At 44.0% G+C, this 26918-nt stretch overlaps 1 protein-coding gene across 2 annotated transcripts; it reads left to right on the forward strand.

The window, feature by feature from the left end:
• Positions 1–12: 12 nt before the first annotated feature.
• Lypd5 (LY6/PLAUR domain containing 5) lies at positions 13–23351 on the forward strand. Of its 2 annotated transcripts, none has more exons than XM_040279143.2 (5): positions 13–129; positions 21051–21179; positions 21571–21747; positions 21935–22081; positions 22282–23351. In XM_040279143.2, the coding sequence occupies exons 2-5, from the start codon at positions 21116–21118 to the stop codon at positions 22539–22541; spliced, it is 648 nt and encodes a 215-aa protein (XP_040135077.1). In that variant the 5' UTR covers positions 13–129; positions 21051–21115; the 3' UTR covers positions 22542–23351. The 2 variants fall into 2 exon arrangements, with proteins under 2 accessions (XP_040135077.1, XP_040135076.1); XM_040279142.2 differs by lacking the exon at positions 13–129 and adding an exon at positions 19251–19323.
• Positions 23352–26918: the final 3567 nt, after the last annotated feature.

Below are 26918 nucleotides of genomic sequence, written 5' to 3' on the forward strand. Positions count from 1 at the left end.
TGATCCGACTCCGCCACAGCTCGCTGAGCCCTCCCAGTCACCCGGCGCTGATTTACTTCCTCGGACGCGACCCACAGCACGCAGAGTCCGAGAACCTTGTGGACACTGGAAAGGGACCCTGAGACCGAGGTTAGTGTGGACATGGAGGCTTATGGGAAATTAGAACCGGGAAACCCTGGGAGGCTGGGAATTGGATCATAAACTTGTTCATGGCAGGGAAACTCACCCCGTCCACAAAAGCCCTATGCCCCGGAGACTTCTGGGCAATGTAGTCCGCAGCCTGAGTGTCCCCGGAAGTTGGAGCGCGGGCGGCAGGAATGCTCCCGGCATGCAATTCGGCTGGCTTGTGAGAGAGCGCTTGCCCCGAGTCGTGCCGATGAGTTGTTCCGGGTTCGTCTGAACCTCACGGCTCCGTGGTCTTTGAGGTGGTTGAGAGGGAAGCCAGATGTTCCCAGCAAAGGCTGAGGAAGGCATTCTGGAGTCCAGAGCGGGTAGAGATGGGAATGGGGGCGTCCGGGGACTTAGGGCTGAGTGAAGGCCAAGGGAATGGCCTGGAGGAGACCTCGAGATTACCTGGGGGCCTTAGATGACCTGCCGCGGTGCCTGGCTGTGTCATGGCCTGAGCTGGTGAATTCGCTGTCGGGACACTCTTCCTGGGTTAGCGTCTGAGCTCCCGCCCTTGTGAGTCGGCTTCCGTCGGCGTTAGAGATCACATCTCGCTCGTGGAAGGTCACACCGGGGTCGTGAATGGATGCAGTGACAGGGGGCTTATGCGACGGTCTCTAGGACCGAGAGACTTGAAGAGATCTGTAAGATTCTTTCTGTTAATATCTGTAACCAGAGATGACTTCAGTATTTGTGAGATTTTTTTTTTAATTTAGTTTTTAGTTTTAGGTGGACACAATATCTTTATTTTTTATGTGGTGCTGAGGATCGAACCCAGTGCCTCATGCATGCTAGGCGAGCGCTCTACCACTGAGCCACTACACCAGCCCCTGTGAGATGTTTTTTTAAGTAGACATTTCTTGGTCTGCATACCATGGTGACTATAAAAATGGACCACTGTCCAGCTGTGATTTGAAAAAAAAAAAAACAAACTTTTCAATATTATCTAATTTGGTATGAATTTGATTACCTGACTATTGGCCACTATGTGGAAAATTGTGGTCGTGTGTTATGATTGTGAGCAGTAATAAACTGCAGTTACATTATCTATAAAATATAGTTTGGTTTTTACGATTTAAAAAAAAATTTCAGTTTTTAATGGACCTTTATTTAGATGTGGTGTCAAGAATCAAACCCAGTCCTTCACACATGCTAGGCAAGTGCTCTACCACTGAGCTATGACCCTAGCCCAGTTACTTTTTTTTTTTTTTTTTTTGTGTGTGTGTGTGTGTGTGTGTGTGTGTGGCATTGGGGATTGAACCCAGGACCTTGCAGATGTAAGGCAAGCACTCTACCAACTGAACTATACCCTAGCCCTTTTAAAAGATCCAATCTAACTAGTCCCTCTGAGGTGTGCAAAAGTTGATAAAGAGTAAAGAAGGATGCTCACACATAGGAAATAAGAGTTCACTCGACCACTGAGCCACATCCCCAGCCCTAATTTGTATTTTACTTAGAGACAGGGTCTCACTGAGTTGCGTAGTGCCTCGCCATTAATGAAACTGACTTTGAACTTGAGATCCTCCTGTTTAGGCTTCTGGAGCCACTGGGATTACAGGCGTGGGCCACTGCACCCGGCTACATCTTACTGTAGCATCAAGTTTAAGATGCAGAAAAAGATTTGCAGTTTATATGATATTATTTAGATATTTTATTATGAATCAAAGATGTTTTCCGAAAAGAGTGCAAATCAGTATAACTTTTAAAAAGAAAGAAGAAATCAAAGTAACATGAAGTCATGGAGTAGCTGAGGTAGGCTCCCATTCTTCTATAATATTGAAGGAACTTGAGCAGATAAGTTTGGAGGGCCCTGAGTTAAGGAAATAGCTTTCCACTTGTAAAGACATGTGGATTGAAACACAGCCAGAATTAGGAAGTCAGATGTACTAGATTATAGGTCAGGTAAGGCAAAGAACCTTTCTGAGACTACATAATTAATTCACCAGATAACTACTTGCCTTATTTTTATAAAGTAATAAATAACACATTTTGTTACATTCTAAATATACAAAAATGTCACTTCCATTTTCTAAGTAGGGCCTGATTTCTCTATTGCAGTTGTCAATTTTGACCCTAAAAATTTGAGTTTCTTCTGATGTGTCTGATGATCTCCTTTTTTCTATCTAGAATGGAGATAAAACCAGATGAGGCTGGGAGTGGTGACACAAGTAGTAGGATCAAGAGTTCAAAGCCAGCATCAGGAACATCGAGGTGATAAGCAACACAATGAGACCCTGTCTCTAAATAAAATACAAAATAGGGCTGGGGTGTGGCTCAGTAGCTGAGTGCCTCTGAGTTCAATCCCTATTATGCCCACACACACACACACAAAAAGGAAAACATATGAAGCTCCTAAAACTAATAAAAGATTATAACTGAGTTTTATCATATAAGGTTAACATGGAATTTAAAATTAAGTACATACTATCTTAATATTATTGTCTCTCCAAAGTGAAATACTTTAGTTATAAATCTGACAAAATATGTACAGGATCTATGAGGGAAACTAAAAGACCTATAAAAAGAACAAATAAGTGGAGAGAAATTCCATGTTCACAGATAGAAAAACTCAATATAGTCAGAATGCCGGTTCTTCCAACTTGATTCTAGATTCAATGAAATCTCAGTCAAAATTCCAGCAATTTTGTGGATACTGGCAAACTGATTCTAAAATTTATATGGAGAAGCATAAGGCCCAGAATAGTCAGCACAATATAGAAGAAAAAAAATCATAGGACCAACACTAAGTTGTTTAACACTCACTATAAAACTATAGTAATCAAGGTCGAGTTGTTGTATTGGCAAGAGAATAGGCAAATGGAAATGGGGGTATACTCAGTAGTAGAGCATTTGCTTAGCATGCATGATGCTCTGGGTTCAGTCCCCAACACTGCCAAAAGATAAAAAAGGAACAGGCAAATAGATCCATGGAAGAGAGACCTCAGAAATTGACTCATATAGTAGTCAACTGATCTTTGACAAAGGGGCAAAGGCAGTACAAAAAAGAAGAGGTAGTCCTTTCAACAAATGATGCTGGTACAATTGGGTAACCACATGCAAGAAAGAAAAGAACCCAGATATAGACCTTAGACCTTTACAAAAATTGACTCAAAATTGATCAAAACCTAAATGTAAATTCAAAAATATAAAAACTACTAGAATATTGCAGAAAAGAAAATCTGTCTGAGTGCAAGATCTTGGATCTGGCAATTGTTTTTTAGATACTACACCAAAGGCAAGATCTGTAAAAGAAAACATTAAAAATCTGGAGTTCATTAAAATTAAGTTTCTGGGTTAAAGACACTCAAGAGAATGAGAAGATTTGCCACATGCTGGGAAAAATGACGTATCAAACAAAGTTCCATTATTCAAAATCTACCAAGAACTCAACAATAAGAGATTAAAACCTGACTTAAAAATAGACAAAAGATCTAAAGAGACACCTCACAAAAGATACAAATTTAGCAAATAAGCAAGCACTTGAAAAGATGCTCAATATCATGCATGAGTCATTAGAGAGTTTTAAAAGTAAAATGAGATTATCACATCTATCAGAATAGATAAAACCCAAAAAACTAACAACACCAAATGCTGGTAAGGATGTGGAGCAACAGGAAGTCTCATTGCTGCTAGCATTGCAAAATGGGTACAGCCATTTTGGAAAACAGTTTGGCAGTTTCTTGCAAACCAGGCATTCTCTTCCATACAATCCAGGAGTTGCACTCTCTGACATTTACCCAATTAGTTGAAAACATGTTCACACAAATCTACATGTGCATGTTCATAGCATTTTTTATTCATAGTTGCCAAAACTTGAGTTGTTTTTTGTTTTGGGTTTTTTTTTTTTTTTTTGATGTGTGTGTGTGTGTGCTGGGTGTTGAACTCTGGGGTGCTCCACCACCGAGTCACATCCCAAAGCCTTTTTTATTTATTTATTTATTTTGAGACAATCTTTCTAAGTTCCCCAGATTGGCTCTGAACTTGCAATCTTCCTGCCTCAGTCTCTCAGTTTGCTGGGATTTTAGGTGTCCACCACCACAGAATTGCCAAAACTTGAAAGTAACCAAGATGTCCTTAAGTAGAGGAATGGAAAAAATAAACTGTGGTAAATCCATGCAGTGGAACAGTATTCAGCACTAAAAATAAATGAGCTGATATCACAGCATAAAAAGACACTGAGGAACCTCCAATGTGTATTACTAAAAAGAAACCTATCTGAAAAGGCTACATACTATGTGATACCAACTATTTGACATTCTGGAAAAGGAAAAACTGTGGAAATAAAAATATCCACAGTGGCCAAAGATTAGAGGGAGAGGGAGGTATGAATAGGCAGAACATACAAGATTGCTTGGGCAGTGCCACTACTCTATATGATGTCATATGGTGGATACATGGCATTATGAACTTATCCAAACCCATAGAATGTACATTCTGTAAACTGTGGTTTAGGTAATAATAATGTCTGCTGATTCATTGATTGTAACAAATTTATCACTCCGATGAAGGATGTTGATACTGGGGTGGCTGTGTGTGTGCAGAGGCAAGGGTGTTTATGGGCATCCTCCCAGTACCTTCTGCTCAGTTAGGTTGTGGACCCAAAACTGCTCTAGAAAGCAATCTTTAAGAAAAAGAAAAACTGAAAAACTAAATTCAAATTGAAGTTTTTCTAGGAATGCAAGGTTGGTTTAACATCAGGAAATCTAGATATGTCACTCACCAAAATAGATTAAAGGAAATTATCATGATTATTCCATAAATAAAATTAGGATTGGACAACATTCAACAATTATTTTGTAAGGGTCCGGCGAAACGTCGGAGAAAGAGACCACAAGAGACTGTCTTATGCAACAGCAGAAGGGTGGGTTTATTTGGAGACTAGCATGCTAGGGCCCAGAGCTCTCTATAGCAAAGAGAGACAGAGCCCTGAGAACCGCTTGAGCAGAGCTTTTATACTTTTCTTGGAGAGGGCAGGGAGGGAAGTTCATTGACGGGTCAGGGCGAGTGGGCAGTTTGCCTGCAACCGAGTGAGGGAGTGCATCCTGCAGTTTGGCAGTTGGGGACAGCACATTCTGGGAACAAGATTAGCAAACAGTTCACAGTTGGGGACAACACATCCTGGGAACAAGATTTCAACAGTGTTTTGTTAAGCATATAGAAAAACAGAGTGACAAGTACCTATTTTATTAACCTTTCATTTTCTGTCACAAAACTTTTAGCAAAGTAGGAAATGAAGAAGTGGGAACTAGCCACAGAGACTAAGAAGAAGGAAACAGAATTGTGTTATTTCATTGACATCAAGGGGGAACAAAGCAAGTGTTGTTAGTTACAGATGAAGTCAAGTCATATGGCACAAAGCACTGCCCATATGATCTAGTGAGACTTGAGTTACTGAGTTTTATAGTGAAAATTCATACTGAGGCCAAATACTAAAGTAAAACTTGGAATATTACTGTGAGGACATCAAACCTTTATTTGTCTCAATTGTTACCCAGAAAAATTCAAGGAAGTAATGGCTGTGAATGGCTGTGCATCTTAATTATTAATCCCAACTGCACTTGAAGGAGATAATTAGCATGCTGCTATATAATTATCTGGCTCATTGGCACATGCCTGTAATCCCAGCTATCCAAGAAACTGAAGCAGGAGGATCACAAATTCTTCGACTCTTCCTCCCAATCAGGATTGTTGCATCAGGATGAGGTGAAATAGAAGAATCTGGCAGTGCCAAGAAACTTCATCTCAGTGGTTCTCACACTTAAGCATGCACCAGAATCACCTGAAAGTTCTGTTATAACAGATTTGTAGCAGGGTGGTGGCACCTGCTAATAGACCCAGCACTCAGGAGGCAAAGGCAGGAGAATTGCTAGTTAGTCCTCTGAATCACACTAATCTAGCTTCAACACCCCACAGTCCTAACAGATGTTTAAAGTTGAAACTTTATCCCATGGGCGATTGTTTGGGTTTCTTCTATCAGGGGTCTTTGTAAGCTTGCATTCACTTCTCCACCAAAAGGCCTTGTTATATATTTAAATGGCATATAAATTTTAAATAATGTGACTAGATAACTACAAAAGTCTAATATTTTGAATATTTACACCTTTTAAATAAGACTCCTGCTGGGCACAGTGGCACACACCTGTAATCCCAGCAGTTCAGGAGGCTGAGGCAGGAGGATTGTGAGTTCAAAGCCAGCCTCAGCAACTTAGCGAGGCACTATGCAACTCAGCAAGGCACTGTGCAACTCAGCAAGACCCTGTCTCTAAATAAAATACAAAATAGGGCTAGTAGGGATGTGGCTCAGTGGCCAAGTGCCCCTCAGTTCAATCCCTGGTATCCACCTCCCCCAAAATAAGACTCCTACATCATTCTTTTAGGTTTAAATAATATAATTTTTAAAACCATCATCCATATTAAAATAAATGAACAAGTCAGAAAGTGTATTTTAGCAATCAATGTATTTACAATACTTCAACAAATCTAAGGTGCCACTGATTGTAGAAGATATTGTTTTATGTACCTCTTTATTACTCAAGGTCCAAGAAGGAATGAGAAATAATTTCAATTTTTTCACTCAGAAGTTAATACAGGAAGTCGATTGCTTGAAAACCAAAGAAGCAGCTGAGTGCAATGGTGCATGCCATAATCTCAGCAACTCGGGAGACTGAGGCAGGAGGATCATAAGTTCAAGACCAGCCTCAGCAATTTAGTGAGGCCCTAAGCAATTTAGTGAGATCCTGTCTCAAAAAAAAAAAAATAAGGGCTGGGGATGTAGGTCAGTGGTAAAGCATTGGCATCCTGGGTTCCATCCTCAATTCCGGAAAGAAAGAAAGAAAAGAAAAGAAAGAAGGAAAGAAAGAGAAAAGAGCACAAAAATAATTTTTAAAATTAGAATAAACTTGAAAACTTACGAAACATTTTCCTGGCAAGCTATAACTACATTGACAGAAAGAAACTTTTAGTAGACACCCAGCTTTCAGTGACACAGTATCAGTAGTTTAGAATTTAAATCCTTATCACCAGGTTTAGGTAACTTTGTGAAAAACCTTAATTAGGGTTCATGTCATGTGTCATTTACTTGTCATTTCAGATCCTCTTGACCTCACCTGGGCCTGAGGTCTTTGGAAACTTGTTTCTATTAGAGGTTGGGGGGAGATTGAACCCAGGGGGCACTTTACTACTGAGGTACATCCCCAGCCTATTTTAGTTTTTATTTTGAAACAAGGTCTCACCAAGTTTCCAGACTAGCCTTGATCTTGTGATCTTCCTGCTTCATGTCCCAAGTCTCTGGGATTACAGGGGTGCACCACCACACCCAGTCTGAAACTCGTTTCTCTTGTTTCTCTGCAGCAGCAACCAACACTATGTGAACTCACACCAGCCCACATGGGCCCAGCAGCAGCAGCCCCTGACCTCAGGCTGCACTGGGCACCTCTTCCTTAAGCCCTGGGGCTTCCCTGTTGATGCCAGCACTTGACACTTCAGAGAACCCGTTCAACTCCCGGACAAATAACCTGGAAGCACAGCAAGTTCATGCTGTCTGGAACCTTTCATGAGTGACAGGAGCCAGTGGCTAAATTCATCTCCCTTCTTGAATCGCACTGGACAGCTAGCAGTGGCCAGCTCAGGCAGACAACCTCCAATGCCCTCCCCTGCTCTCCCTTGTGCCAGCTTCCCTGGAATGGTACTGCCTGATAAAACAGTGCAGAAACTTCTCAGTGTTCTCCTTGTGGGGAACATAAGCCAAGAGGCTTGTTTCCAGGGGAGGTTCTCGGAAGCAGACCCTTGTACTAGGACTTCGAGTTTGATTATTTACCCAAGTTTGGCCCAAGTCCATCTCACAATGAGGTCCATGAGTGCATGAATCCACCCTGTAGGTTATTTTCCTCCACCTTTTAATATATATTTTGGATAGATGCACTTTATCATTTGGTAGAATTCACCTCGGTGGCTTCTGAACCTGTGATTTAAGGTTGATTATGGTATAAATGGCCAAGTGGAAACACTTGAAACTCACCACTGTATCATGGAAAGCCCTGTAGAGAACTGTACCTATACCAAAAACTTAAGAGGGTACATGATCATTTTCCCCCATCAAGTCCCCATTGATTTCTCTTTGTCTCTATAAAAACTTACATGTCTAAAGCAAGTGGATGTGGTAAATTTAAAAATTACTCCAAATTGTGAGTTAAGTAAACCTATTTTCTTTATAAATTTCCTAGCCTTGGGTATTTTATTATAGCAATAAAAATGAAGTTAAGTCAGGCCCCAACCAAACAGAGCCAGTAGTGCTTATGGAGCTGGAGTAATGTCCTGTAGCTCCAGTGCACTGCCTGGTGAGAACCGTTTAGTTGATGGGTTGTGGGGAACAGGGGAACCCAGGGTGACTGTTGAAGAACTAAGTTGGGCAGAGTGGGGAACCTGGACTGCCTGTCTGAGAGCTGTAGTGTCTCTAGGGACACCAGTCTGGGAGAGACAGAAACAGAATTACCTTATGTAGCAAATAAAAACACAGGAACACCTAACAAAATTGGAATTTGGATATACAACAAAGAACTTCTGGATTTTTTTTCTGTACTCATGAATGCTAAGTATGTGCTCCACCATTGAGCTACACACTCAGCCCCAACAGTTAGCCCTTTAGTATAAGGAGGCACCATGAAACACTTGGTACATAGTTTACTGAAAATTATCTATTGTTTGCCAGAAATTCAAATGTAAATTACCATCCCATATTTTATCTGACCTCCCTGTGAATCACGCTAATCTAGCTTCAACACTCTGTAGTCAATGAACTTGGGAAAGAAGGGATGGGAAATGAGGGGAAGAGAGGCTGAGGAAAGGCGGGGAGTTACAAGGGGTAGTAGAAGGGGCTGGGAGCTGGAGGAAGGAAAGAAGTGGGAGAGGGCGGGGTTGGAGTGTGAGGGAGGCAGGGATGGTGGCAGAGAAGTGGAGGAGAAGTGGGGGTAGAAGGATATGGCAGGAGGGGCTGAAGGGCAGTGAGGGAAATGGAGGATACACGTGAGAGAAGGGTAGGAAAGGGGTGGGCAACGTAAATCCTTGGAAAAGGCAGAGAGGTGTGGGATTTAAAGGCAGCTGGGAGCTTTCAGGAGGCTGTGGATAGAAATGGAGGAATCCAGGGTCAAAAGAGACCCTCTGCATATTCTTCCCAGCATTTATCTAAGGCCCCTAGTCCCTCACCCGCCCATGGGTACGGGCAGACACCAGGGTGACCAGAATGTGGCCAAGTTCCCCCTGAGGTTCAGCGACCCTGGCTGCTGCAACCAAAACTGCAGTGAGAACACACCATTCCTAGGATCCCTTGTGTCCCGGAGCCATTCTACTAAGACCTGAGAGGGCAGAAGGCAACACTGCCAGAAAGTGCTCAAAAGAAGCTCAGGGAGTCGGACTCTCCCAAGGACACAGCAAGTGCAGGGTAGAGCCTGGGTCTCTTGGCCCACAACTGGTGACCGCCCGTCAACACCTACTAACTTGATTTGCCTCCTTATGACCCCAACCATCCATTCACATGGTCCTAAAACCCACTCCTACTTAATTCCCAAGTCCTGCTACTGTTGACTGTGGGTCTTTCCCTAAAAGCCTTCTGTCTTCTGCTTTGTCATGAGCCAACCCAACCCTCACATCTGCCTCACCTGTGTGTAGTTTTCCACTATCACCATATACCGTTGTTTATGTAGGCACTGCACAAGAACCCTAGACCAAAGGAGGTACCATTATCAGTGCAGGCATCTTTATTATCTTGAAAACAAATATTTGGAAATGTTTGTGTCTTGTGTTATCTCTTTACTATTTGCAAAGCCCATATGATTTGTAGTATGTTGCAACTGTCTCCAGCAGGTGGCAGTAGAGTGTTTTGTTCCAACAGGGTTGATGGCTACCATTGCATCAGTTTGGAAATGAAAGACCTTGCTTGTATCATCTAAAATAGCTGGTGCTTCTAAACAAGGAGCTGCTATTGCACCTGATAAAGACCATCTTTTTTTTAACATTTTAAACATTTATTTTTTTAGTTGTAGGTGGACACAATACCTTTATTTTATTTTTAAAAAAATATTTGTTCGGGCTGGGGATGTGGCTCAAGAGGTGGTGCGCTCGCCTGGCATGCATGCGGCCCGGGTTCCATCCCCAGCACCACATACAAACAAAAATGTTGTGTCCGTGGGAAACTAAAAAATAAATAAATAAATATTAAAATTCTCTCTCTCAAAAAAAAATTTAAAAACTATTTATTCTTAAGTTTTAGGTGGACACAGTATCCTTATTTTACATTTATGTGGTGCTGAGGCTCAAACCCAGTGCCTCACACATGCTAGGCAAGCGCTCTACCACTGAGCCACAACCCCAGCCCCTAAAAAACATCTTTTAAGGAAAACAATCCCCTTCCAGGGTCTGCATATCAGTTGTATTTGATATTTCATGTTGCAGTTCATATTTCCAGCTACTTGTTTTCTCTGCCAGACTGGAATTGTTAAATTCCAAATTTAAATCTACAAGTCCTTCCCTTGGCATGAATCACTATATGTTAGCTAATATCCAATTACCATTAATCATCCATAAAGAATCTGAGTGGGTAGAAATCAGGATTATGCAATAACCAGTTTGTTATATTATTATAGCAATTGTCTATTATCATTTTAGAAATTTCATCAGTATAAAAATAAGCTATTACTGAAACCTAATGACTTGTTAGTTACATATTATTTTAAGATGTTGAAATTCTAAGATAAAGTAGTAATCCTATTGATATCAAGAAGGAAAACTAATTAGGATCAGAAAATGGAAAGCAATTATAAAATCAATTGGATCATTGAAAATTTTTTGAGAAAATAAGATGACAGAGGAAATTTTCCCCCCACATTTGCTATTCTGGCCAAACATAGAACAGTTTCATTAATGACAGAACAGACTCTACCTTCCACCTCGTGTAAACCAGGGAGGAAAATTTTCAAGAAGTGACTGGACAAGGGAGTGGGGGTAATGAAGAATTTATTTATTTATTTATTTATTTTTAGTTGTTGATGGACCTTTATTTAATTATTTTATTTATTTATCTGTGGTGCTGAGAATCGAACCCAGTCCTCACCCCTGCTAGGCAAGTGCTCCCCCACTGAGCCACAACCCCAGCCAATCCAGATACCCAGCCATCTAATTCAAATATTAAACTCTTAAATTTTTAATATTAAACCTGAAAAAATTAAAAATTAAAAAATAAAGGTCCATTGACAACTAAAAACTATTTTTTAAAAAGAAGTTTCACTTAAAAAAAGAATGTTTAACCTCCAAGAAATGGTAAGAATAAGCATTTTATTTCTTCTCAAAATATCCTGTAATTCATCCTTATTTTGAGCTCTGGAAGTGGAAAAAATACACAAAAGCTAAGGTGGGTGGTGGGTGGTGGGTGGTGGGAGGATGGTGGATGCTATGATTTCACTCCGAGATGTTTTCAGGACCAAAGATTCTCTCAGCTTCTGCCACTGTCTGCCTGCTGTAGTAGGTGAGAGTCCACATGCCCAGTGCCAGCACCCTCCCTAGGGCACACTGGGCCCTTTGTTGGGACAGATTTACAGCCCAACTTCACACTCGATTTAACCTAGCTTCTTTAAATCCCTTCTGTAGCTACTGGTCTTGAAGTCCTGTATGCTAATCTTGGCCTCAGAGTCTACGTCCCAATAGAGTCTACGGCAACAATAGAGATGTCTCAGTCAATTCATGTTGCTATGACAGAATACCTGAGGCTGGGTCCTTTATAAAGAAATATAAAGCGCTGGGGCTATAGCTTAGTTGGTACAGTGCTTGCCTCACTTGCACAAGACCCTGGGTTCAAAACACGAAAGAAAAAAGAAATATAAAGAGATTTAGCCAGACCCAGTGGTGAACACCCGTAATTGCAACTACTCAGAAGGCTAAGGTAGGAGGATCACAAGTTTGAGGCCAGCCTGGACAACTTACTGAGACCCTGTCTCAAAAAAATACAAAAAAATTATTTTTTAAGGGATAGGGATGTAGCTTCCCTAGCATGTGCAAGCCCCTGGGTTCAATCCCCAGTACTGGGAGGGAAAATGAAGGAGGGGGAAGAAGAAGAAAAGAAGTTTTTTTAAGACCCACATTCCAGTGAGTGGAAGGTTTAAACAGTATGGCACTAGTGTTCTGGCAAGGGCCTCGTTTTTTGTCAACCATAGAGAAGCAGAAAGGGAACCAGCCTCCCGCACGACGGTCAAGCAGACAGAGTAGATTTTCTATGTAACAATCCACGCGGATGAGAACTAATCCAGTCAGATAAGGTCAAACCCCCTCCAGCATTAATCAGTCCAAGAGGGTGGAGCCCCTGTGACCTATTTAACCTCCAGGAGGCCGGACCTGCCTCAACACTGCTACACTAGGGACCAGGCTTCCAGCCCAGGAGACTTGGAGGAAGAAAGGCATTCAAATTATAGAGGATGAGCAGCATAGTATTTGAAAATGAGAAGGTGAAGGTTTCAACTAGAATAGTGTGACAAGTCCAGAATAAAGATCATGAATAATAATAATAATAATAATAATAATAATAATAATAATAATAAAAGAAGGAGATGGGTAGAGTAGATAAGAGGAGGGAGGGAGGCAGTAAAGGGAAGATCCTGAGGATGACATTGATCAAATTTTGTGCATGTATGAATCTGGCATAATGCATCTCACTATTATGCATAGTGGTGATGCTCTAATAAAAAAAAAAAATTAAGCCAGGCTCAGTGGCACACAGTCCTGCAATCCTAGCATCTCAGGAGCCTGAGACAGGAGGATTGGGAGTTCAAAGTCAGCCTCAGCAAAAAGGAGGCACTAAGAAAATCAGCGAGACCCTGTCTCTAAATAAAATACAAAATAAGGCTGGGGATGTGGCTCAGTGGTGGAGTACCCCTGCATTCAATTCCTGGCACCATAAATAAATTCACTTATTTTTAAAAATGAAGATCCAATATAGTATATATCCAAAACATTTCAAAGGCAGAATCCCAAACAGATATTTGTGTACCATGTTGATAGTATGATTACTTAAAATAGCCAAAATGTAAAAACACCTAAATGTCCATTGATGGATGCATAGATAAACAAAATATGGTATATCCATTCAATGGAATATTACTCAGTCTTTAAAAGGAAGGAATTTTTGACATATGCTACAACATGGATAAACTTCGAGAACAATATGCTAAATGAAATGAACCAGTTACAAATACTATAAGATTCCACTTATGTGAGGTGTGTAGTCAAATTCACAGAAACAAAGTAGAAAATTGTAGTTGGTGGACATGGTTCATGTGTTGGAAATATAATCCCCAAACTTGTATATGAATGGAATTTGGAGGTGAGGCCTTTAAAAGGTAATTAGGGTGAGATGAAGTCATCAGGGTGGAGCCCCCTGATGGCATTAGTGGTTCTATAAAAGGAAGAAAGACTGTGGTGACTAGCACACCCACTCTGTCTCACACTGTGATCCCTCTGCCCCTTAAGATGCAGCAAAAAGGCCCTCCCCAAATATCAGTGCCATGGTCTTTGGCACTTCTCAGCCTCCAGAACCATGAACTAAATAAACCTCTCTTCTTTATAAATCACCTAGTCTATGGTATTAAGTTATAGCAACAGAAAACGGACTAAGACATCAGGGAATTAAGCAAGGGTGGATGAGAGAAAGGGGAGTTGTTGTTTAATGAGTGTAGAGTTTCAGTTTTGCAAGATGGAAAGCTCTAGATGTTGGTTGCACAATAATTTGAATTTATTTAACACTACTGAAATATTTTTAAAATTAAGATATGCTTTGAGAAAGAAATATTGATGCTGCCAGTACAATCTGTGAAAACAAAAGAAAAAATTGGCACACAATATACATGATTCAGATTTTGGCAAGGTAATGACTAAAGTTCCAGAAGGAAATTCCACAATTCTGATAATATACGGAGAACAGTTAATGTAGACCATAACGACTGAAAGCAACTGATTATACATTACTAGGGCTTAATATTTTAACGATCATTGTGATTATGACATGCTTGATTAATGGAGTAGTTTCAAATAAGGCAAGAAATACTGAATATTTCTCAACTATTAGGGACACAAAGACTGTTTACAATCAATTAAAAATTATTTCGAGAGCCTGGGGCGGTGGCACACACCTGTAATCCCAGCTACTCAGGCAGCTGAGGCAGGAGGACCACATGTTCAAGACTAGGCTGGGCAAACTAGCAAAACCCTGTCTCAATAATAAAAAAACCCTGTCTTAATAAATAAAAAGGGCTGGAGTTGTAACTCAGTAGCCTCTGGGGTCAATCCCCTATACTGAAAAAGAAAATTCTACTTTTAAAATATTTTTTATTGTAGTATATAGAATACTTTTTTTTTTTTAATGTGGTGCTGCCGAGGATCAAACCCAGTGCCTCACATATGCTAGGCAAGCGCTCCGCCACTGAGCCCCAGCCCCAGCCCCAGCCCCCGAAAATTCTACATTTAAATGGTATTTTAAGCAAAATTAATGTTTTGAGCAAAATGACACAGGACCCCAGTTTAATACACCTAATGCTCTGACAAGCACCAACAGGGAAAGGAGAACAAGATCAGTGACATTTCAACAACTGTGGAGCCTGCATGATGTGTACTTCATTCTCTGTACATTGGCTTGTGTTTAAAAATTCCTAAAATAAAAATGTTTAAAATAGTGCCTTAATGGCTACCACAAAAGGCCTCAAGTTTTCCCCAAGCTCTTAAGTAATTAATGACTTCATTACTAAAGTTTAATTACTAAAAAGTGATTATGAAATAATAAAGAATCTCTGGGTTCATGGGGAGCCCAGGGTTCATTGTATAGCTGTGTGTAAACCCAAAAGTCCCAACCAAAGTGTCTAGCATTAAATAAAACATGGAGGAGACCATCAGTTTGGATTGAGGTCCTGCACTAAGCCCAGAAGACCAAACCAAAATGGAGTCACTCATGCCAAAGTCCTATGCTACCAAGTGAAATTAAATTAGCTCACCGTCCAAGAAATCGGGAGAAACAAAGATAATAGTCAACTCACCAAACAAGCCATTTTAGCCAGTCCAACAAGGCTCCTTTAACCTGTAGAAAAGAACAATTGTTTTGAAATGACTGATCTGCTTTTTATCTGCTGTTAATGCTTCTGTGTACAAAGTCAACCTCCTATGCTCAGCTCATTAGAACACTCATTTTAAGGAATGAAATCTTGCCAGATTTGAGAACAAATAAAGTCCATTAAGATCTTTAAGCTACATTTATTGTAATTTTTGTCTTTTGACATTAGTAGTGGTCACTAGGTCCATTTTGGTTTGAGTCTTTTTGGCTTAGTGCAGGATTTCTGTTTAAACCAATGGCCCCCTATACATTTCATTTAATGCTAGGGCTTTTGGTGGGAATCTTGCGTCTGCAGAGGGCTATTCAATGAACACTGAGCTCCCTGTGAACCCAGAGATTATGTTTTTATGATCACTATTTCCTGTGATCACTACTTCCTGTATTGGGGAACTTCCTATCTGATAACCTGAAAGACTCTAGAAGTTCTTAAAGGTTACCAGAGTCAAAATCCACCCCAACCATTGGTCTGCCTTCTCCATAAACCCCAATCTCTAAAACTGTGAACTCCTGTGACAACCTCCAACTCCTCCACCTTCCACAGGGGCTTCGGAGAACCCAGATTCCTTCCAAGCAAGACTCCACTTCCCAGAGGCCCTAAGGTCCACCCTGCCCCCATCTGGACACTCCCCCCCCCCCCACACACACACAGCCTGGGGCAGGAACCAGAGAAGCAGGAAGAGTAATTTGGGTGCTGAACAGGTTCTGGGAAGTGAGGCCTGATGGGAGGGACAGAGATTTGGCAAGATGAGGGCAGGGGAACTATGTTTGTGAGTGTCCAAGGTGGCTGGGTGTCTCCCGTCAAAGAAAAATTGCACCAGATGAAGTTCAACAGGCAAGGGAGATGTTATTCAAGATTGCCACAGAGGAGGGAAGATAAACTCAAGTCCACGGAAACAAAAGTGGGAGGGCTTTTGAATGTTGGAAGAGCTGGTGGAAAAGTACCAGAGAGAGACCGAAGGAAGCTGGTCAACGGATGTGTCCAGGACTTAGAGTTATTCCTGAGGTTGCAAAAGTTTATCTCTCTGATTGAGCCAACTGTGCTTGCTCATTGTCCCTTATCAGAATTAGGCTCCTAACTTCACACAAGACTGGGAGATAGGAGCCCCGTCTTCTTTGATGATTATATTTCACAGTCCTGACTCCCAGGTCCTTAAGGAAGACAATTCTAGGTTGAAAAGTCAGCCAGGGGCCAGAAAAGATTCACCTCCATTTCAAAGGGAGCAGAGAAAGAAATTGAAATGACAAGTTTTCTTAAGCAAGTGCTTGTCTTAATTCATTTTCTGTTGCTATCACTGAACACCACATACTAGCTAATTTATACATAATAGAGTTTTATTTAGCTCATGGTTCTGGAGGTTGGGAGGTCCCAAGAACAGGCATTGGCATCTGGTGAGGGCCTTCTTGCTGCATCGTAAGAGGCCGAGGTGGGGGCTGAGTTTGTGGCTCAGTGGTAGAGCACTTGCCTAGCATGTGTGAGGCACTGGGTTCGATTCTCAGCACCACACATAAATAAATGAATAAAATAAAGGTCCAAGGGCATCACATGGTGAAACAGAGCAGGTGCACTAGCTCAGGTCTCTTATTATGAAGTCACTAATGCCGTCACGGGTTCCCTACCCTGAAGACCTCATATTATCCCAATTACCTCTGATAGACCCCACCTTCAAATTCCATTCACACATGACTCTGTGGGTTAGGTTTCCATCCAGCACATGAACTTCTCGGGGACACATTCAGACACAGCAGTGTTCTACGCAACTGGAGGCCCTGAGTCAGGAAGACCTGTCTAAAATTTAGTCAAACCAAGAGGACTCAGACCGTCTTGGTTGCTGCCATCATGTTGACTTGATATCCCATGATCCATGATCCGTGGACTCTGCACATGCCCAGTGCCCACCTGACCCACTTGGGATGTGTGGATGTGTCTGACCCAGGCAGCAGCATCTCCAGGCAGCAGGAAGTGAGATGGGTCAGAAGACCTAGCTCAAGGTCTCTGTCCCCAACTCCAGCAGCCTACTGGGGCATCCATGTAGACACCCTCACCTGTTTAATGTCAGAGTGTCCACCTGATTTTCTGTGTGTGTGTCCTCCAGTGCCAGTGTATTCCTCTCACTGGTGTTTTTATTTTTTTTAATTTCATTTTTTGCTTTTTGGTATTAAGAACTGAATCCAAGGGGACTTCACCACTGAGCAACATCCTCAGCCCTTTTAATTTTTTTATTTTGAGATAGAGTCTAATTGCCCAGACTGATATTGAATTTGTGATCCTCCTGCCTCAGCCTCCTGAGTTTCTGGGATTCCAGGCCAGGCGCGTCCCGCCGCACCTGGCTACTTCACTTGTCGTTTATGCAAAATTACACACATGATCTGGGGGTGGAGCTCAGGGATGGAGTGCATGAGGCCCCAGGCTCCATCCCTACCACCACAAAATACAATATTAATAGTAACTTCACACGTTGTCCACCCACACAGAAGCAAACTCTAAAATAACATGATAAAATCAGCGATGGAGGAGCCACAGATTCGTACAAGTGGGGATTATCGAAAGCCTCAATCACAGCTTTGTTGGGACAGAACCAGAAGGAACAGTGACACAAACCACCCACTGCTCTTAGCTCTGTCTGCATCGTCCCTGGGAGAAAAGACAGCATCAGAGCCGGCAGAAAGCTCACTTAGTTTACTGTCAGCCCACCCCTCAGCTCCTTATCCAGACTTCCTCGGACAGCGACGTCTGCTTTCTTACATCTTCACCCATGCTAGGATTTGTGCAGGCAAAGCAAGCCCTGTTTCATGCATTTAATAAACTCTCATTACACACCCTCTGTGGTCATGTACAGTCCATCAGGTATCCCTCTTTCCCTCTGAGTTTGTCTCTGTGTCTACATTTACATCAGTCCACACACATCTGGTTGTGTGTGTGTGTGTGTGTGTGTGTGTGTGTGTGTGTTTTAGTCTGGGGCCTGGACCCCTGGGTCTGATTGAATTCACAATCCAGCTGAGCAGGGTGGCGCACACCTGTAATCCCAGCATCTCCAGAGGCTAAGACAGGAGGATGGTAAATTCAAAGCCAGCCTCAGCAACAGTGAGGCACTAAGCAACTCAGTGAGACCCTGTCTCTAAATAAAATACAAAATAGGGCTGGAGATGTGGCTCAGTGGTTGAGCACCCCCAAGTTCAATCCCTGGTACTCCCCACCCAAAAATGAGGGTAGTTGAACTCGCGATCCTCCTGCTTCAGCCTCCTGAGCCACTGGGATTACAGGCATGTGCCACTGCACCTGACTCTTATCTGTCTTCTTTCTCTCTTGTGCCTCTTTGTGGATTGATTGATTAATTGATTGAGTCATCCATTCATTTATTCTGCAATATCACAGCCATCCCTGGAGGCCCCTGAGGAGGACATAGCCTGGTGGAGGAGACAGACACCAGCCCAGCCTAGTTTGATCAGGGCTGAGAGAGAGGGAGGTGTTGGAGGCCCAGCCGGGAGGTGAGGGTCAGAGATGGCCCCAGGGAGGGGATGATGTGTGTGTATCTCTAAATCTGGAGACGTGGCCCCAGGATTGGGAGCTATGTGTGTCTGAGTGTGAAGGAAGCGTGTGCTGGGGTAGGGGAAAAGAAGAAAAAGCAAGAGGCTATTCTCAGACTAGGATAGAGTATGGGGAGGAGGGGAGGAAGAGACCACAAACCCCACCACTGTGCCCCACAAATTAAGTTTTGCAGGCCCCTAGCTCCTTCCTTGGGATAGGAATCCAGGAATCCCTTCTTCCTTTAGTACCCAGGACTCATCCTGGCCAGGTCATGATTACCTAGGAGATCAGCCCACATAAGGGAGGGTGGGGTGGAGGAATCCTGGCCAGGCTGGGCAGCCAGGATGCCTGGGCTCATTAAGAAGAACCAGCCAGACAGCAAACCAAGCAGCAGGAGTTGTCCTGGGTGTCTCGGTGCAGATCCACACTCTGGCAATGGGGGTCCCCAGGGCCTTTCTGCTCTGCCTCTTTGGGACTGTGCTCTGTCGGACAGGTACTTCAACCTCGGAGCCCAATATAAGAAGGGTTTGGGGGCCTGTACTGCTGCTTCAGAGGGAGGAGGGCTGCAGCCCAGACCCTTGGGTCTGAGGAAGGGGGATTAGGGCCTGGACCCTGGGTCTGAGGGAGGAGGCTGGGCCTCGACTCTTAGGTCTGAGGGAGGAGGCTGGGGCTGGACTCCTGGGTCTGAGGGAGGAGGCTGGGGCTGGACCCTGGGTCTGAGGGAGGAGGCTGGGCCTGGACCCTGGGTCTGAGGGAGGAGGCTGGGCCTGGACCCCTGGGTCTGAGGGAGGAGGGCTGGGGCTGGACTCCTGGGTCTAAGACAGGGAGGAGGCTGGAGGCTATGTTCACTTCATTTCTCTCTCTTCCTCTCTTCTTCCCCTTCTCAGTCATTTTCTCCAGTAACTCTCTTCTCCATTACTCCAGCCTTCCCCCTCCCTGCCCAGCCCCACATTCAAGGGTATTTCTGGGGAGTCACCAGGGCCCTTTTCCAAACTCTCAGGGACCTTGGCCTCATCTTCAGGTTTCCTCTTCCCCTAACTGGTCTAGGACGGGGACATGTCATTTCAGAATGGCAATGGCTACAAAGAGAAAGTCAGAGAGGCAGGAGGAGGCTCTTCCTTTCACACGTGTATCTGGGCATCCCTGGAGAGAGTGTGGGCTCTGTGTGTTGTCAGTGTGTCCTTGGGGTCTCTGTGCTTGTGTGTGTTTCTCTGTGCCAGATTTTGATGTCTGCGTATTTTTAAAAATGCTTTTGAGGCTCTGTTTATCTCTGAACTTCATTTTCTTTGTATAAGAGAGATGCGTATAATTAGGTGTAACTGTGTCTCTGTGCATCTCTGATTTGTGGGTCTGTCTTTCTCCATATACACACACACACACACACGTGTGTGTATTTTTCTCTGTGTGCATCTGTTGCATGTCTATATATCTTAGATCCCTAAATGATTTTAAACTGTATATATTTATGGTCTCATTTTCAATAATCTCTAACTTTGCCTAATTGTGGTCTCTTGTTTTATTTGCATATATGTGATTCTTGGGTCTGTAGTTCTCTGTCTCTTGGTATGATTTCCTGCGCTTCTGAATCCCTCAAAATAATGTATACAAAATCACACTCCCAAGCCTGAGGTTCTGGGCCTTGGGCTGGAGTGTTTGTAATGGGCGTCCAGGTGAACACTGGTTTTGTGTGAGATGGTAGAACCCTGCATGGGTTCGTCCAGGCTATTCCATCTGTGTTTATGAGATGTGCATGGACCTGTGTCAAGTTCAGTTTGCCTTACCTCAGTGTTTAGTGTTCTGTGCGTGTGTTACTGGGCTGGCTGTGTGTGAGATTATCACACCAAACTGCACCTCACTGGACTTCAACTGGGGCACCTGTTTCCCGTCGGAAGTCTTTTATTGCTACTGTATTTAATGTGCTTAGTGTGGGGAGGGATGGACAGAGGCAATGAATCACTTCCTCCTCCCTTATCTAAGTCTTAGAGAGCTTCCTGGATAAGGGTGGAGACCTGGAACAACTTGGAGGGAAAAACTGGAGGAAAAACTGCAGAGAGGCCATTGCTCTGCTGCATGACTGGCTGCAATAACAGACCCTGTTCTCTCAGGGCATCAAGGCCCAGCTTCCTTCTGGGCGGAGGGGCCTGGCCCTGTGTGGTCCCTGAGTCCCTAGGAAAGGCTCCTGCCCTGGCCCTGCTGATCCCGCCCCTACGCCCCTCCTAGGTTCCGGAGCCCTGCAGTGCTACAGCTTTGAGCACACCTACACGGGGCCCTTTGACCTCAGTGACATGAAGTTCCCCAGTATCTCCTGTCCCCACGGATGCTCTGAGGTTGTCCTGTCCCTGGACACTGGTGAGGGCCTCACAGAGGCTAGAAAAGGAGAAGGGCGTGCAGAAGAAGAAAGGAAGAGGGGAGAGGAACGGGAATGAGAAATTAGAGAGAGAGGGGAGGGAAGGAGTGAGGAGGGAGGGAAGGAGGGGAAATTGCTAGCGAGGCAGCCAAGGATAGGGACAGAGGAGAGAGGAGGGGACAGAGAAAAGAGTGGGGCACAAGAGAGAGATGGGGAGGGAGAAGGCAACGGAGAAGGTAGGAAAAGGAGGTGAAGGAGGGAGAGGAGAGGGAACCATTAGGTGGGGAAGAGGGGAAGGAGGGAGGGAGGAGCAGGGGAGAAGAGCCTGGCGGAGGTGGGGGAGAGGAGAAGGAGGAGAGTTGAACTCAAGGCCCCTCCTCCTCGCGTCCCCAGGGTATCGTGCACCGGTCACCCTGGTAAAGAAGGGCTGCTGGACGGGACCCACGGCCGGCTCCATGCAGTCCAACCAGGACGCGCTGCCGCCGGACTTCTCGGTGGTGCGAGGCTGCGTGGGAGACTTTTGCAACAACCACCTCGTGACCCATGACGTCATCCCCAACCTGAGTCAAGGTGGAAAGCAGGGCGGGGCGGGGCGGTCAGAGGCCGGGTGGGGCGTGGCCTCCGCTGAGCACCCGCGGCGGCCGCGCCCCTTCGCCTGCCTCCCGGGTGGGCTCGGCTGGCACCCCGGTGCAGTGCGCAGCCGCGGTACCGTACCTGGGAACGACTGCCTGGATGCGCGTCTACTTTCTCTTGTTAGCACCTGACCCACCGAGGCTCAGCGGCACCGAGTGCTACGCCTGCGTGGGCGTCCACCCCGAGGATTGCTCTCCTGACAAGGCCCGACGGGTCCAGTGTCACCAGGACCAGAGCGTCTGTTTCCAGGGCAATGGCCGAATGTCCACCGGTGAGGGGCTGGAAGGGGGCATGGACCTGGGCCAGGGATGTGGAGGCCAGGCGGGTCCCAGGGCAGAGGCACAAGACAGGCCTGACAGGGAGACAGCCCCAATCTGCGGGAGGAGGCGTGGCACTGGCCATGGCCTCTAGGGTGGAGGCTCAGGTGCAACTGCCTTTCTGGTTCTGATCCCTCCCCACTGCCCACCCCAGGCAATTTCTCAGTCCCTGTGTACATCAGAACCTGCCACCGGCCCTCCTGCACCACCATGGGCACCACCAGCCCCTGGACAGCCATTGACCTCCAGGGCTCCTGCTGTGAAGGGCATCTCTGCAACAGGGACTCCGTGACCCAGGCCTTCAACACCCCTACAGCTGCTGCTCCTCCCCGGGTGCCCCACATCATGACCCTGGCCCTCCTAGCCCCTCTTCTGGTCAGTTCTCTGGGAGGACCCCTCTGGCTCTCCATATAGTTCCTCCGCCCCGGGGATGTTGGGCAGGGTACACACACCTCCTTCCCCTCACTGCTTCAGCCCCGGCTGGAAAATGATGTCAACACAAGAGCAGCACCCCTGTCCCTCTGGCCATGACCATCCACCTCCCTCTCCCCCTGCTTGCCTACCACCACCCTGCCCAGGGCTGGTTAGCCAGCCTGGAAGAAACTGGACCCCGTCACCAGCACCCCAAGAGACAGTCACACCCTGCCCCACCGAGGAGCAATTCTGACAACAGCCATTACTACAGGAACCTGTGACAGTTTCCCAGGCGCTTCCTCTAGAACTCAGTCACAGTGCTAGGAAGGATCCATGATGCTGTCTCTGTTAATATCATCAGCAGCTCCACACAGTGGCTCATGGGAGTACCTGAAATCCCAGCTTACTCTGGAGGCTGAAGCAGGAAGATCACAAGTTCTTGATCAGCCTCATCAATTTAGCAAAATCTTGTCTCAAATAAAAATTTAAGAGGGTCAGGGATGTAGCTCAGAGCTAAAGTATCCCTGGGTTCAATCCCCAGTATTGAAAAATTAAATTAAATGGCTGGGCATGGTGGTGCAAGCCTGTAATCCCAGCAGATCAGGAAGATGAGGCAGGAGGATTGCAAGTTCAAAGCCAGCCTCAGCAACTTAGCAAGGCCCTAAGCAACTTAGTGAGACCCTGACTTAAAATTTTAAAAATAAATAAATAAAACAAAAAGGGCTGGGGATGTGGCTCAGTAGTTAAGCAGCCCTGGGTTCAATCCCTGGTACCAAAAAATAATAATAAAATTAATTAATTTTTTAAAAACTTTGTTGTCAGAGTTTGCAAAACTAACAAATGAAATTAGAAATCTGAACAGTGATTATCCACGGGGATTAGTGACTAGAAGAGGGAATACAGAAGTTCCTGGGGACTCAGTCATTGTATTACTTGATCTGAGAATTTATTGAGCTGTTTGCTTAAGATTTGAGCTCTTTCTATATGTACATTATTTTCCATAAAAGGTTTAAGAGATTTAAAAAGTTTTCTTGGGGGACTGGGGACATGGCTCAGTGGTAGAGTGCTTGCCTAATATGTGTGTGGCCCTGGATTCAATCCCCAGCATCACCAAAAAGATAGATAGATAGATAGATAGAAAGCTTTTTTGGTGCAGAAAAGGAAAATGAAGAAAGAGGCAAAGAGAAAAACAAAAAGCCTTTCTTAAAAATTATGTATTGAATTACAACTAAAGGAGCAAAGGGGTAAAGACTTCCAATAGTCAGTCATCTTCTCACATGAACTCTTAAATTTTAGGAAACACATTAAAGAAAAGAATTGGCAGATCATGGTGCTGCAGGCCTGTAATCCCAGCTACTCGGGAGACTGACATAGGAGAATGGCAAGTTTAAAGCCAGCCTCAGCAATTTAACAAGGCCCTAAGTAACTCAGCAAGACCCTGCCTCAAAATAAAATATAAAAAGGGGATGGGGGTGTGGCTCAGTGGTGAAGCAACTCTGGGTTCAATCCCCAGTACTTAAAAAAAAAAAAAAAAAAAGAATTGACTAACAGATGCAGTGGTACCCAGGAATCTGAGGCAGGAAGTCTGCAATTTTGTTGTTTGTTTGTATCAGGGATGGAACTCAGGGGCGCTTAACCACTGAGCCACGTCCCCAGCCTCTTTTCATGTTTTGAGACAGGGTCTCACTGAGTAGGTCCTTGTTAAATTGCTGAGGCTAGGTTTGAACTCATGATCTTCCTACCTTGGCTTTCTGAGCCACTGGGATTACAGGCGTACGCCACCATGCCTGGCTTGAGGATTGCAGGTTTAAGGTCAGCCTGGGAAACTTCATGAGACCCTTTCTCAAAATAAAAATTAAAAACAGCTGGGGTGTAATGCCATGGTAAAGCACCCCAGGTCCAATCCCCAATACCAAAAAAAAAGAAAAGAAAGAAAGGAATTGACTAAAAGATCCAGAAGATATGGTCTGTATTTGTTGATTGGTTTTGAATTAGCAGGGAATGTTTAATATTTTATTATCTATCTTCTTATTGAAGTTAAACTTGCATAACATTTTTTATTTTTGTCTACCCCATTCACATACATGTCTTGTCATCTTAATCTGTGGTCATCTATAGCCATTTTTGTAATACTCTTTCAGCAAATAATTACTGTTGTCTCATAATGTGCAGGAAATATTTGGTTTTGATGGAGCAAAGGAGACAGCAGAGAAAAAGCACGGATTCTATTGACAAAATTTTGATGTCTAGACACAAGGACCAACTAGGTATAGTGGTGCCTGCTTATACTTCTACCCACTCAGGAGGCTGAGGCAGGAGGATCACAAGTTCAAGGTCATCCTCAGCGACACCCTGTCTCAAAATTTAAAAACATAATAATATGGGCTGGGGTTGTAGCATGTGTGAAGCACTAGGTTTGATTCTCAGCACCACATTAATCAATAAGTTAGTTAATTAATTTAAGTATTGTGTCCATCTACAACTGAAAATATTTTTAAAATTCTTTTTAGTTGTTGATAGACCTTTATTCATTTATATGTGGTGCTGAGAATCGAACCCAGTGCCTCACCCATGCCAGGCAAGCACTGTACCACCGAGCTACAACTCCAGCCCCTACAACTGAAAATATTTTTTAAAAACATAGTAACAAAACAGGACTGGGAGGTAGCTCAGTAGTAAAAAATAAAAATAAACAAACAAAAAACACCACCAGGTCCACGACCACCTGCAATCCTTACATAAAACAACAAAGGGAAAGAAGAAACAACACTAAAATAAATTAGTAGATGAACATATACATGAAAATATTTTTTAAAAAGGAAGGAAGGGGGAAGCCAAGGAAAAGAAATGTAGCTGCTACAGCTTGCATTCCCATAACTGGTCACAAGGTCAACACTGATGTGTTTAATTTCCTTCTTCTATTATTCTTCCCATGTTTCCTTTGCCCTCAGCTGGCTGGTGGTCTTTGCTTAGTAAAATGACCCAAGAGTTCATTCCTAGAAGGTCTGTCCCCTCCAAATCTCGTGCTGAATGCCAATTCCCAGTGCAGTGTTTGGGGCCTTTGAGAGGCGATTAGGTCCTAAGGAGAACCTGAGGCCTTCTGGTGAGAGTGGGTTATCCCAGGACAAAGCCATCCCGTGTGCCTTGTGTCCTTGGCATGAACTGGCTTGCCTTTCTGTTTTCTGCCATGAATTGGAGCAGCCTCTGGCCCCCACCAGAAGCCAAGCAGGTGCTGATGCCATTCTCTTGGAACATTCGACAGAGCCTGTCATTTCAGGTCCTCCTGACCTCACCCATGTCTGAGGCCTTTAGAAACTTGTTTCTATTTGGGGGTGGGGGAGGTACAGGGGCCTGAACCCAGGAGTGCTCTACCACTGAGCTACAGCCCCAGCCCTTTTTATTTTGCATTTTGAACATGCTAAGTTGCAATCCTTCTACCTCAACCTTCTGAGCAGCTGGGATTACAGGTGTGTGCCACCATGCCCATCTTATTTTATGTACTTTCTGCACATACGACATATTCATTAAAAATAATAGTGTCAATAGCAAAGCCAAGGCTAGAACCCAGTTCTCTGGATTTCCATATTGTGACTTTTAAAACTCTAGTGACAGAGGTTCAAAATGCTTGCTATCTCTGGAAGAGGGTGTAAAAGGACCCTTTGAGAAGATGGAGACACCTAGAGGAGGGGCCACACGAATCTACATGTAAGTAGAACTGAACCAGTTTATACATCTAAGACTTGTGGATTTTACTAGGTATGTCATATCTCAACAGAAAGCAAATAATTTAAAATACAACATATAATTAAATGATATCATTTCTGAGATTTGCATTTAAATAACATAGAAAGTGAGGAAGCAGCTGGAAGCATAGAAGGTATTTTAAAATGTATTCCTGGAAGTTTATTGTACTCTTCATTTCTCTATGGTTGAAGCTCTCATATATAGTGAACCCTGTGTATCCACAGATTCTTCATCTGTGGATTCGATCAACTGCGGATCGTATATAAATCATTTGCACTGGATTAGGCATCATAAATAACCTAGAGATGATTTGAAGTGTACAAGAGAATATGCATAGGTTATATGCAAATACTGCATCATTTTAAGGAACTTGAACATCCCTGATTTCAGTATCCTGGGCAGGAGGCAGAGTGGGATCTGGAATCAATCCTCTGCAGATACTAAGGAACCACCGTGTAAGTGCATACATATGTATGAATAGATGAAAGAGAGTTCAAATCCCCACTCAACTCTCAGTGACCCGTTTGCTCCCTCCCTTGGGCACTCAGGATGTCTGCCTTTCCTCAGTTATGCAAAGGATTCAATGCCTGGGTCTTACAGGTGACACTGCCCCTTCCCAAGATCCCCCCTACC

The sequence above is a fragment of the Ictidomys tridecemlineatus genome, chromosome 15 (assembly GCF_052094955.1).
Source record: "Ictidomys tridecemlineatus isolate mIctTri1 chromosome 15, mIctTri1.hap1, whole genome shotgun sequence".
Taxonomy (NCBI): domain Eukaryota; kingdom Metazoa; phylum Chordata; class Mammalia; order Rodentia; family Sciuridae; genus Ictidomys; species Ictidomys tridecemlineatus.

Bases quoted from the DNA above. Each gene is read 5' to 3' on its own strand.
- Lypd5 (XM_040279142.2), top strand. From the start codon at position 19,266: ATGGGGGTCCCCAGGGCCTTTCTGCTCTGCCTCTTTGGGACTGTGCTC. The intron at 19,324-21,050 runs GTACTTCAACCT...CGCCCCTCCTAG, and splicing joins GACTGTGCTCTGTCGGACAG to GTTCCGGAGCCCTGCAGTGC. The intron at 21,180-21,570 runs GTGAGGGCCTCA...TCGCGTCCCCAG, and splicing joins TGTCCTGTCCCTGGACACTG to GGTATCGTGCACCGGTCACC.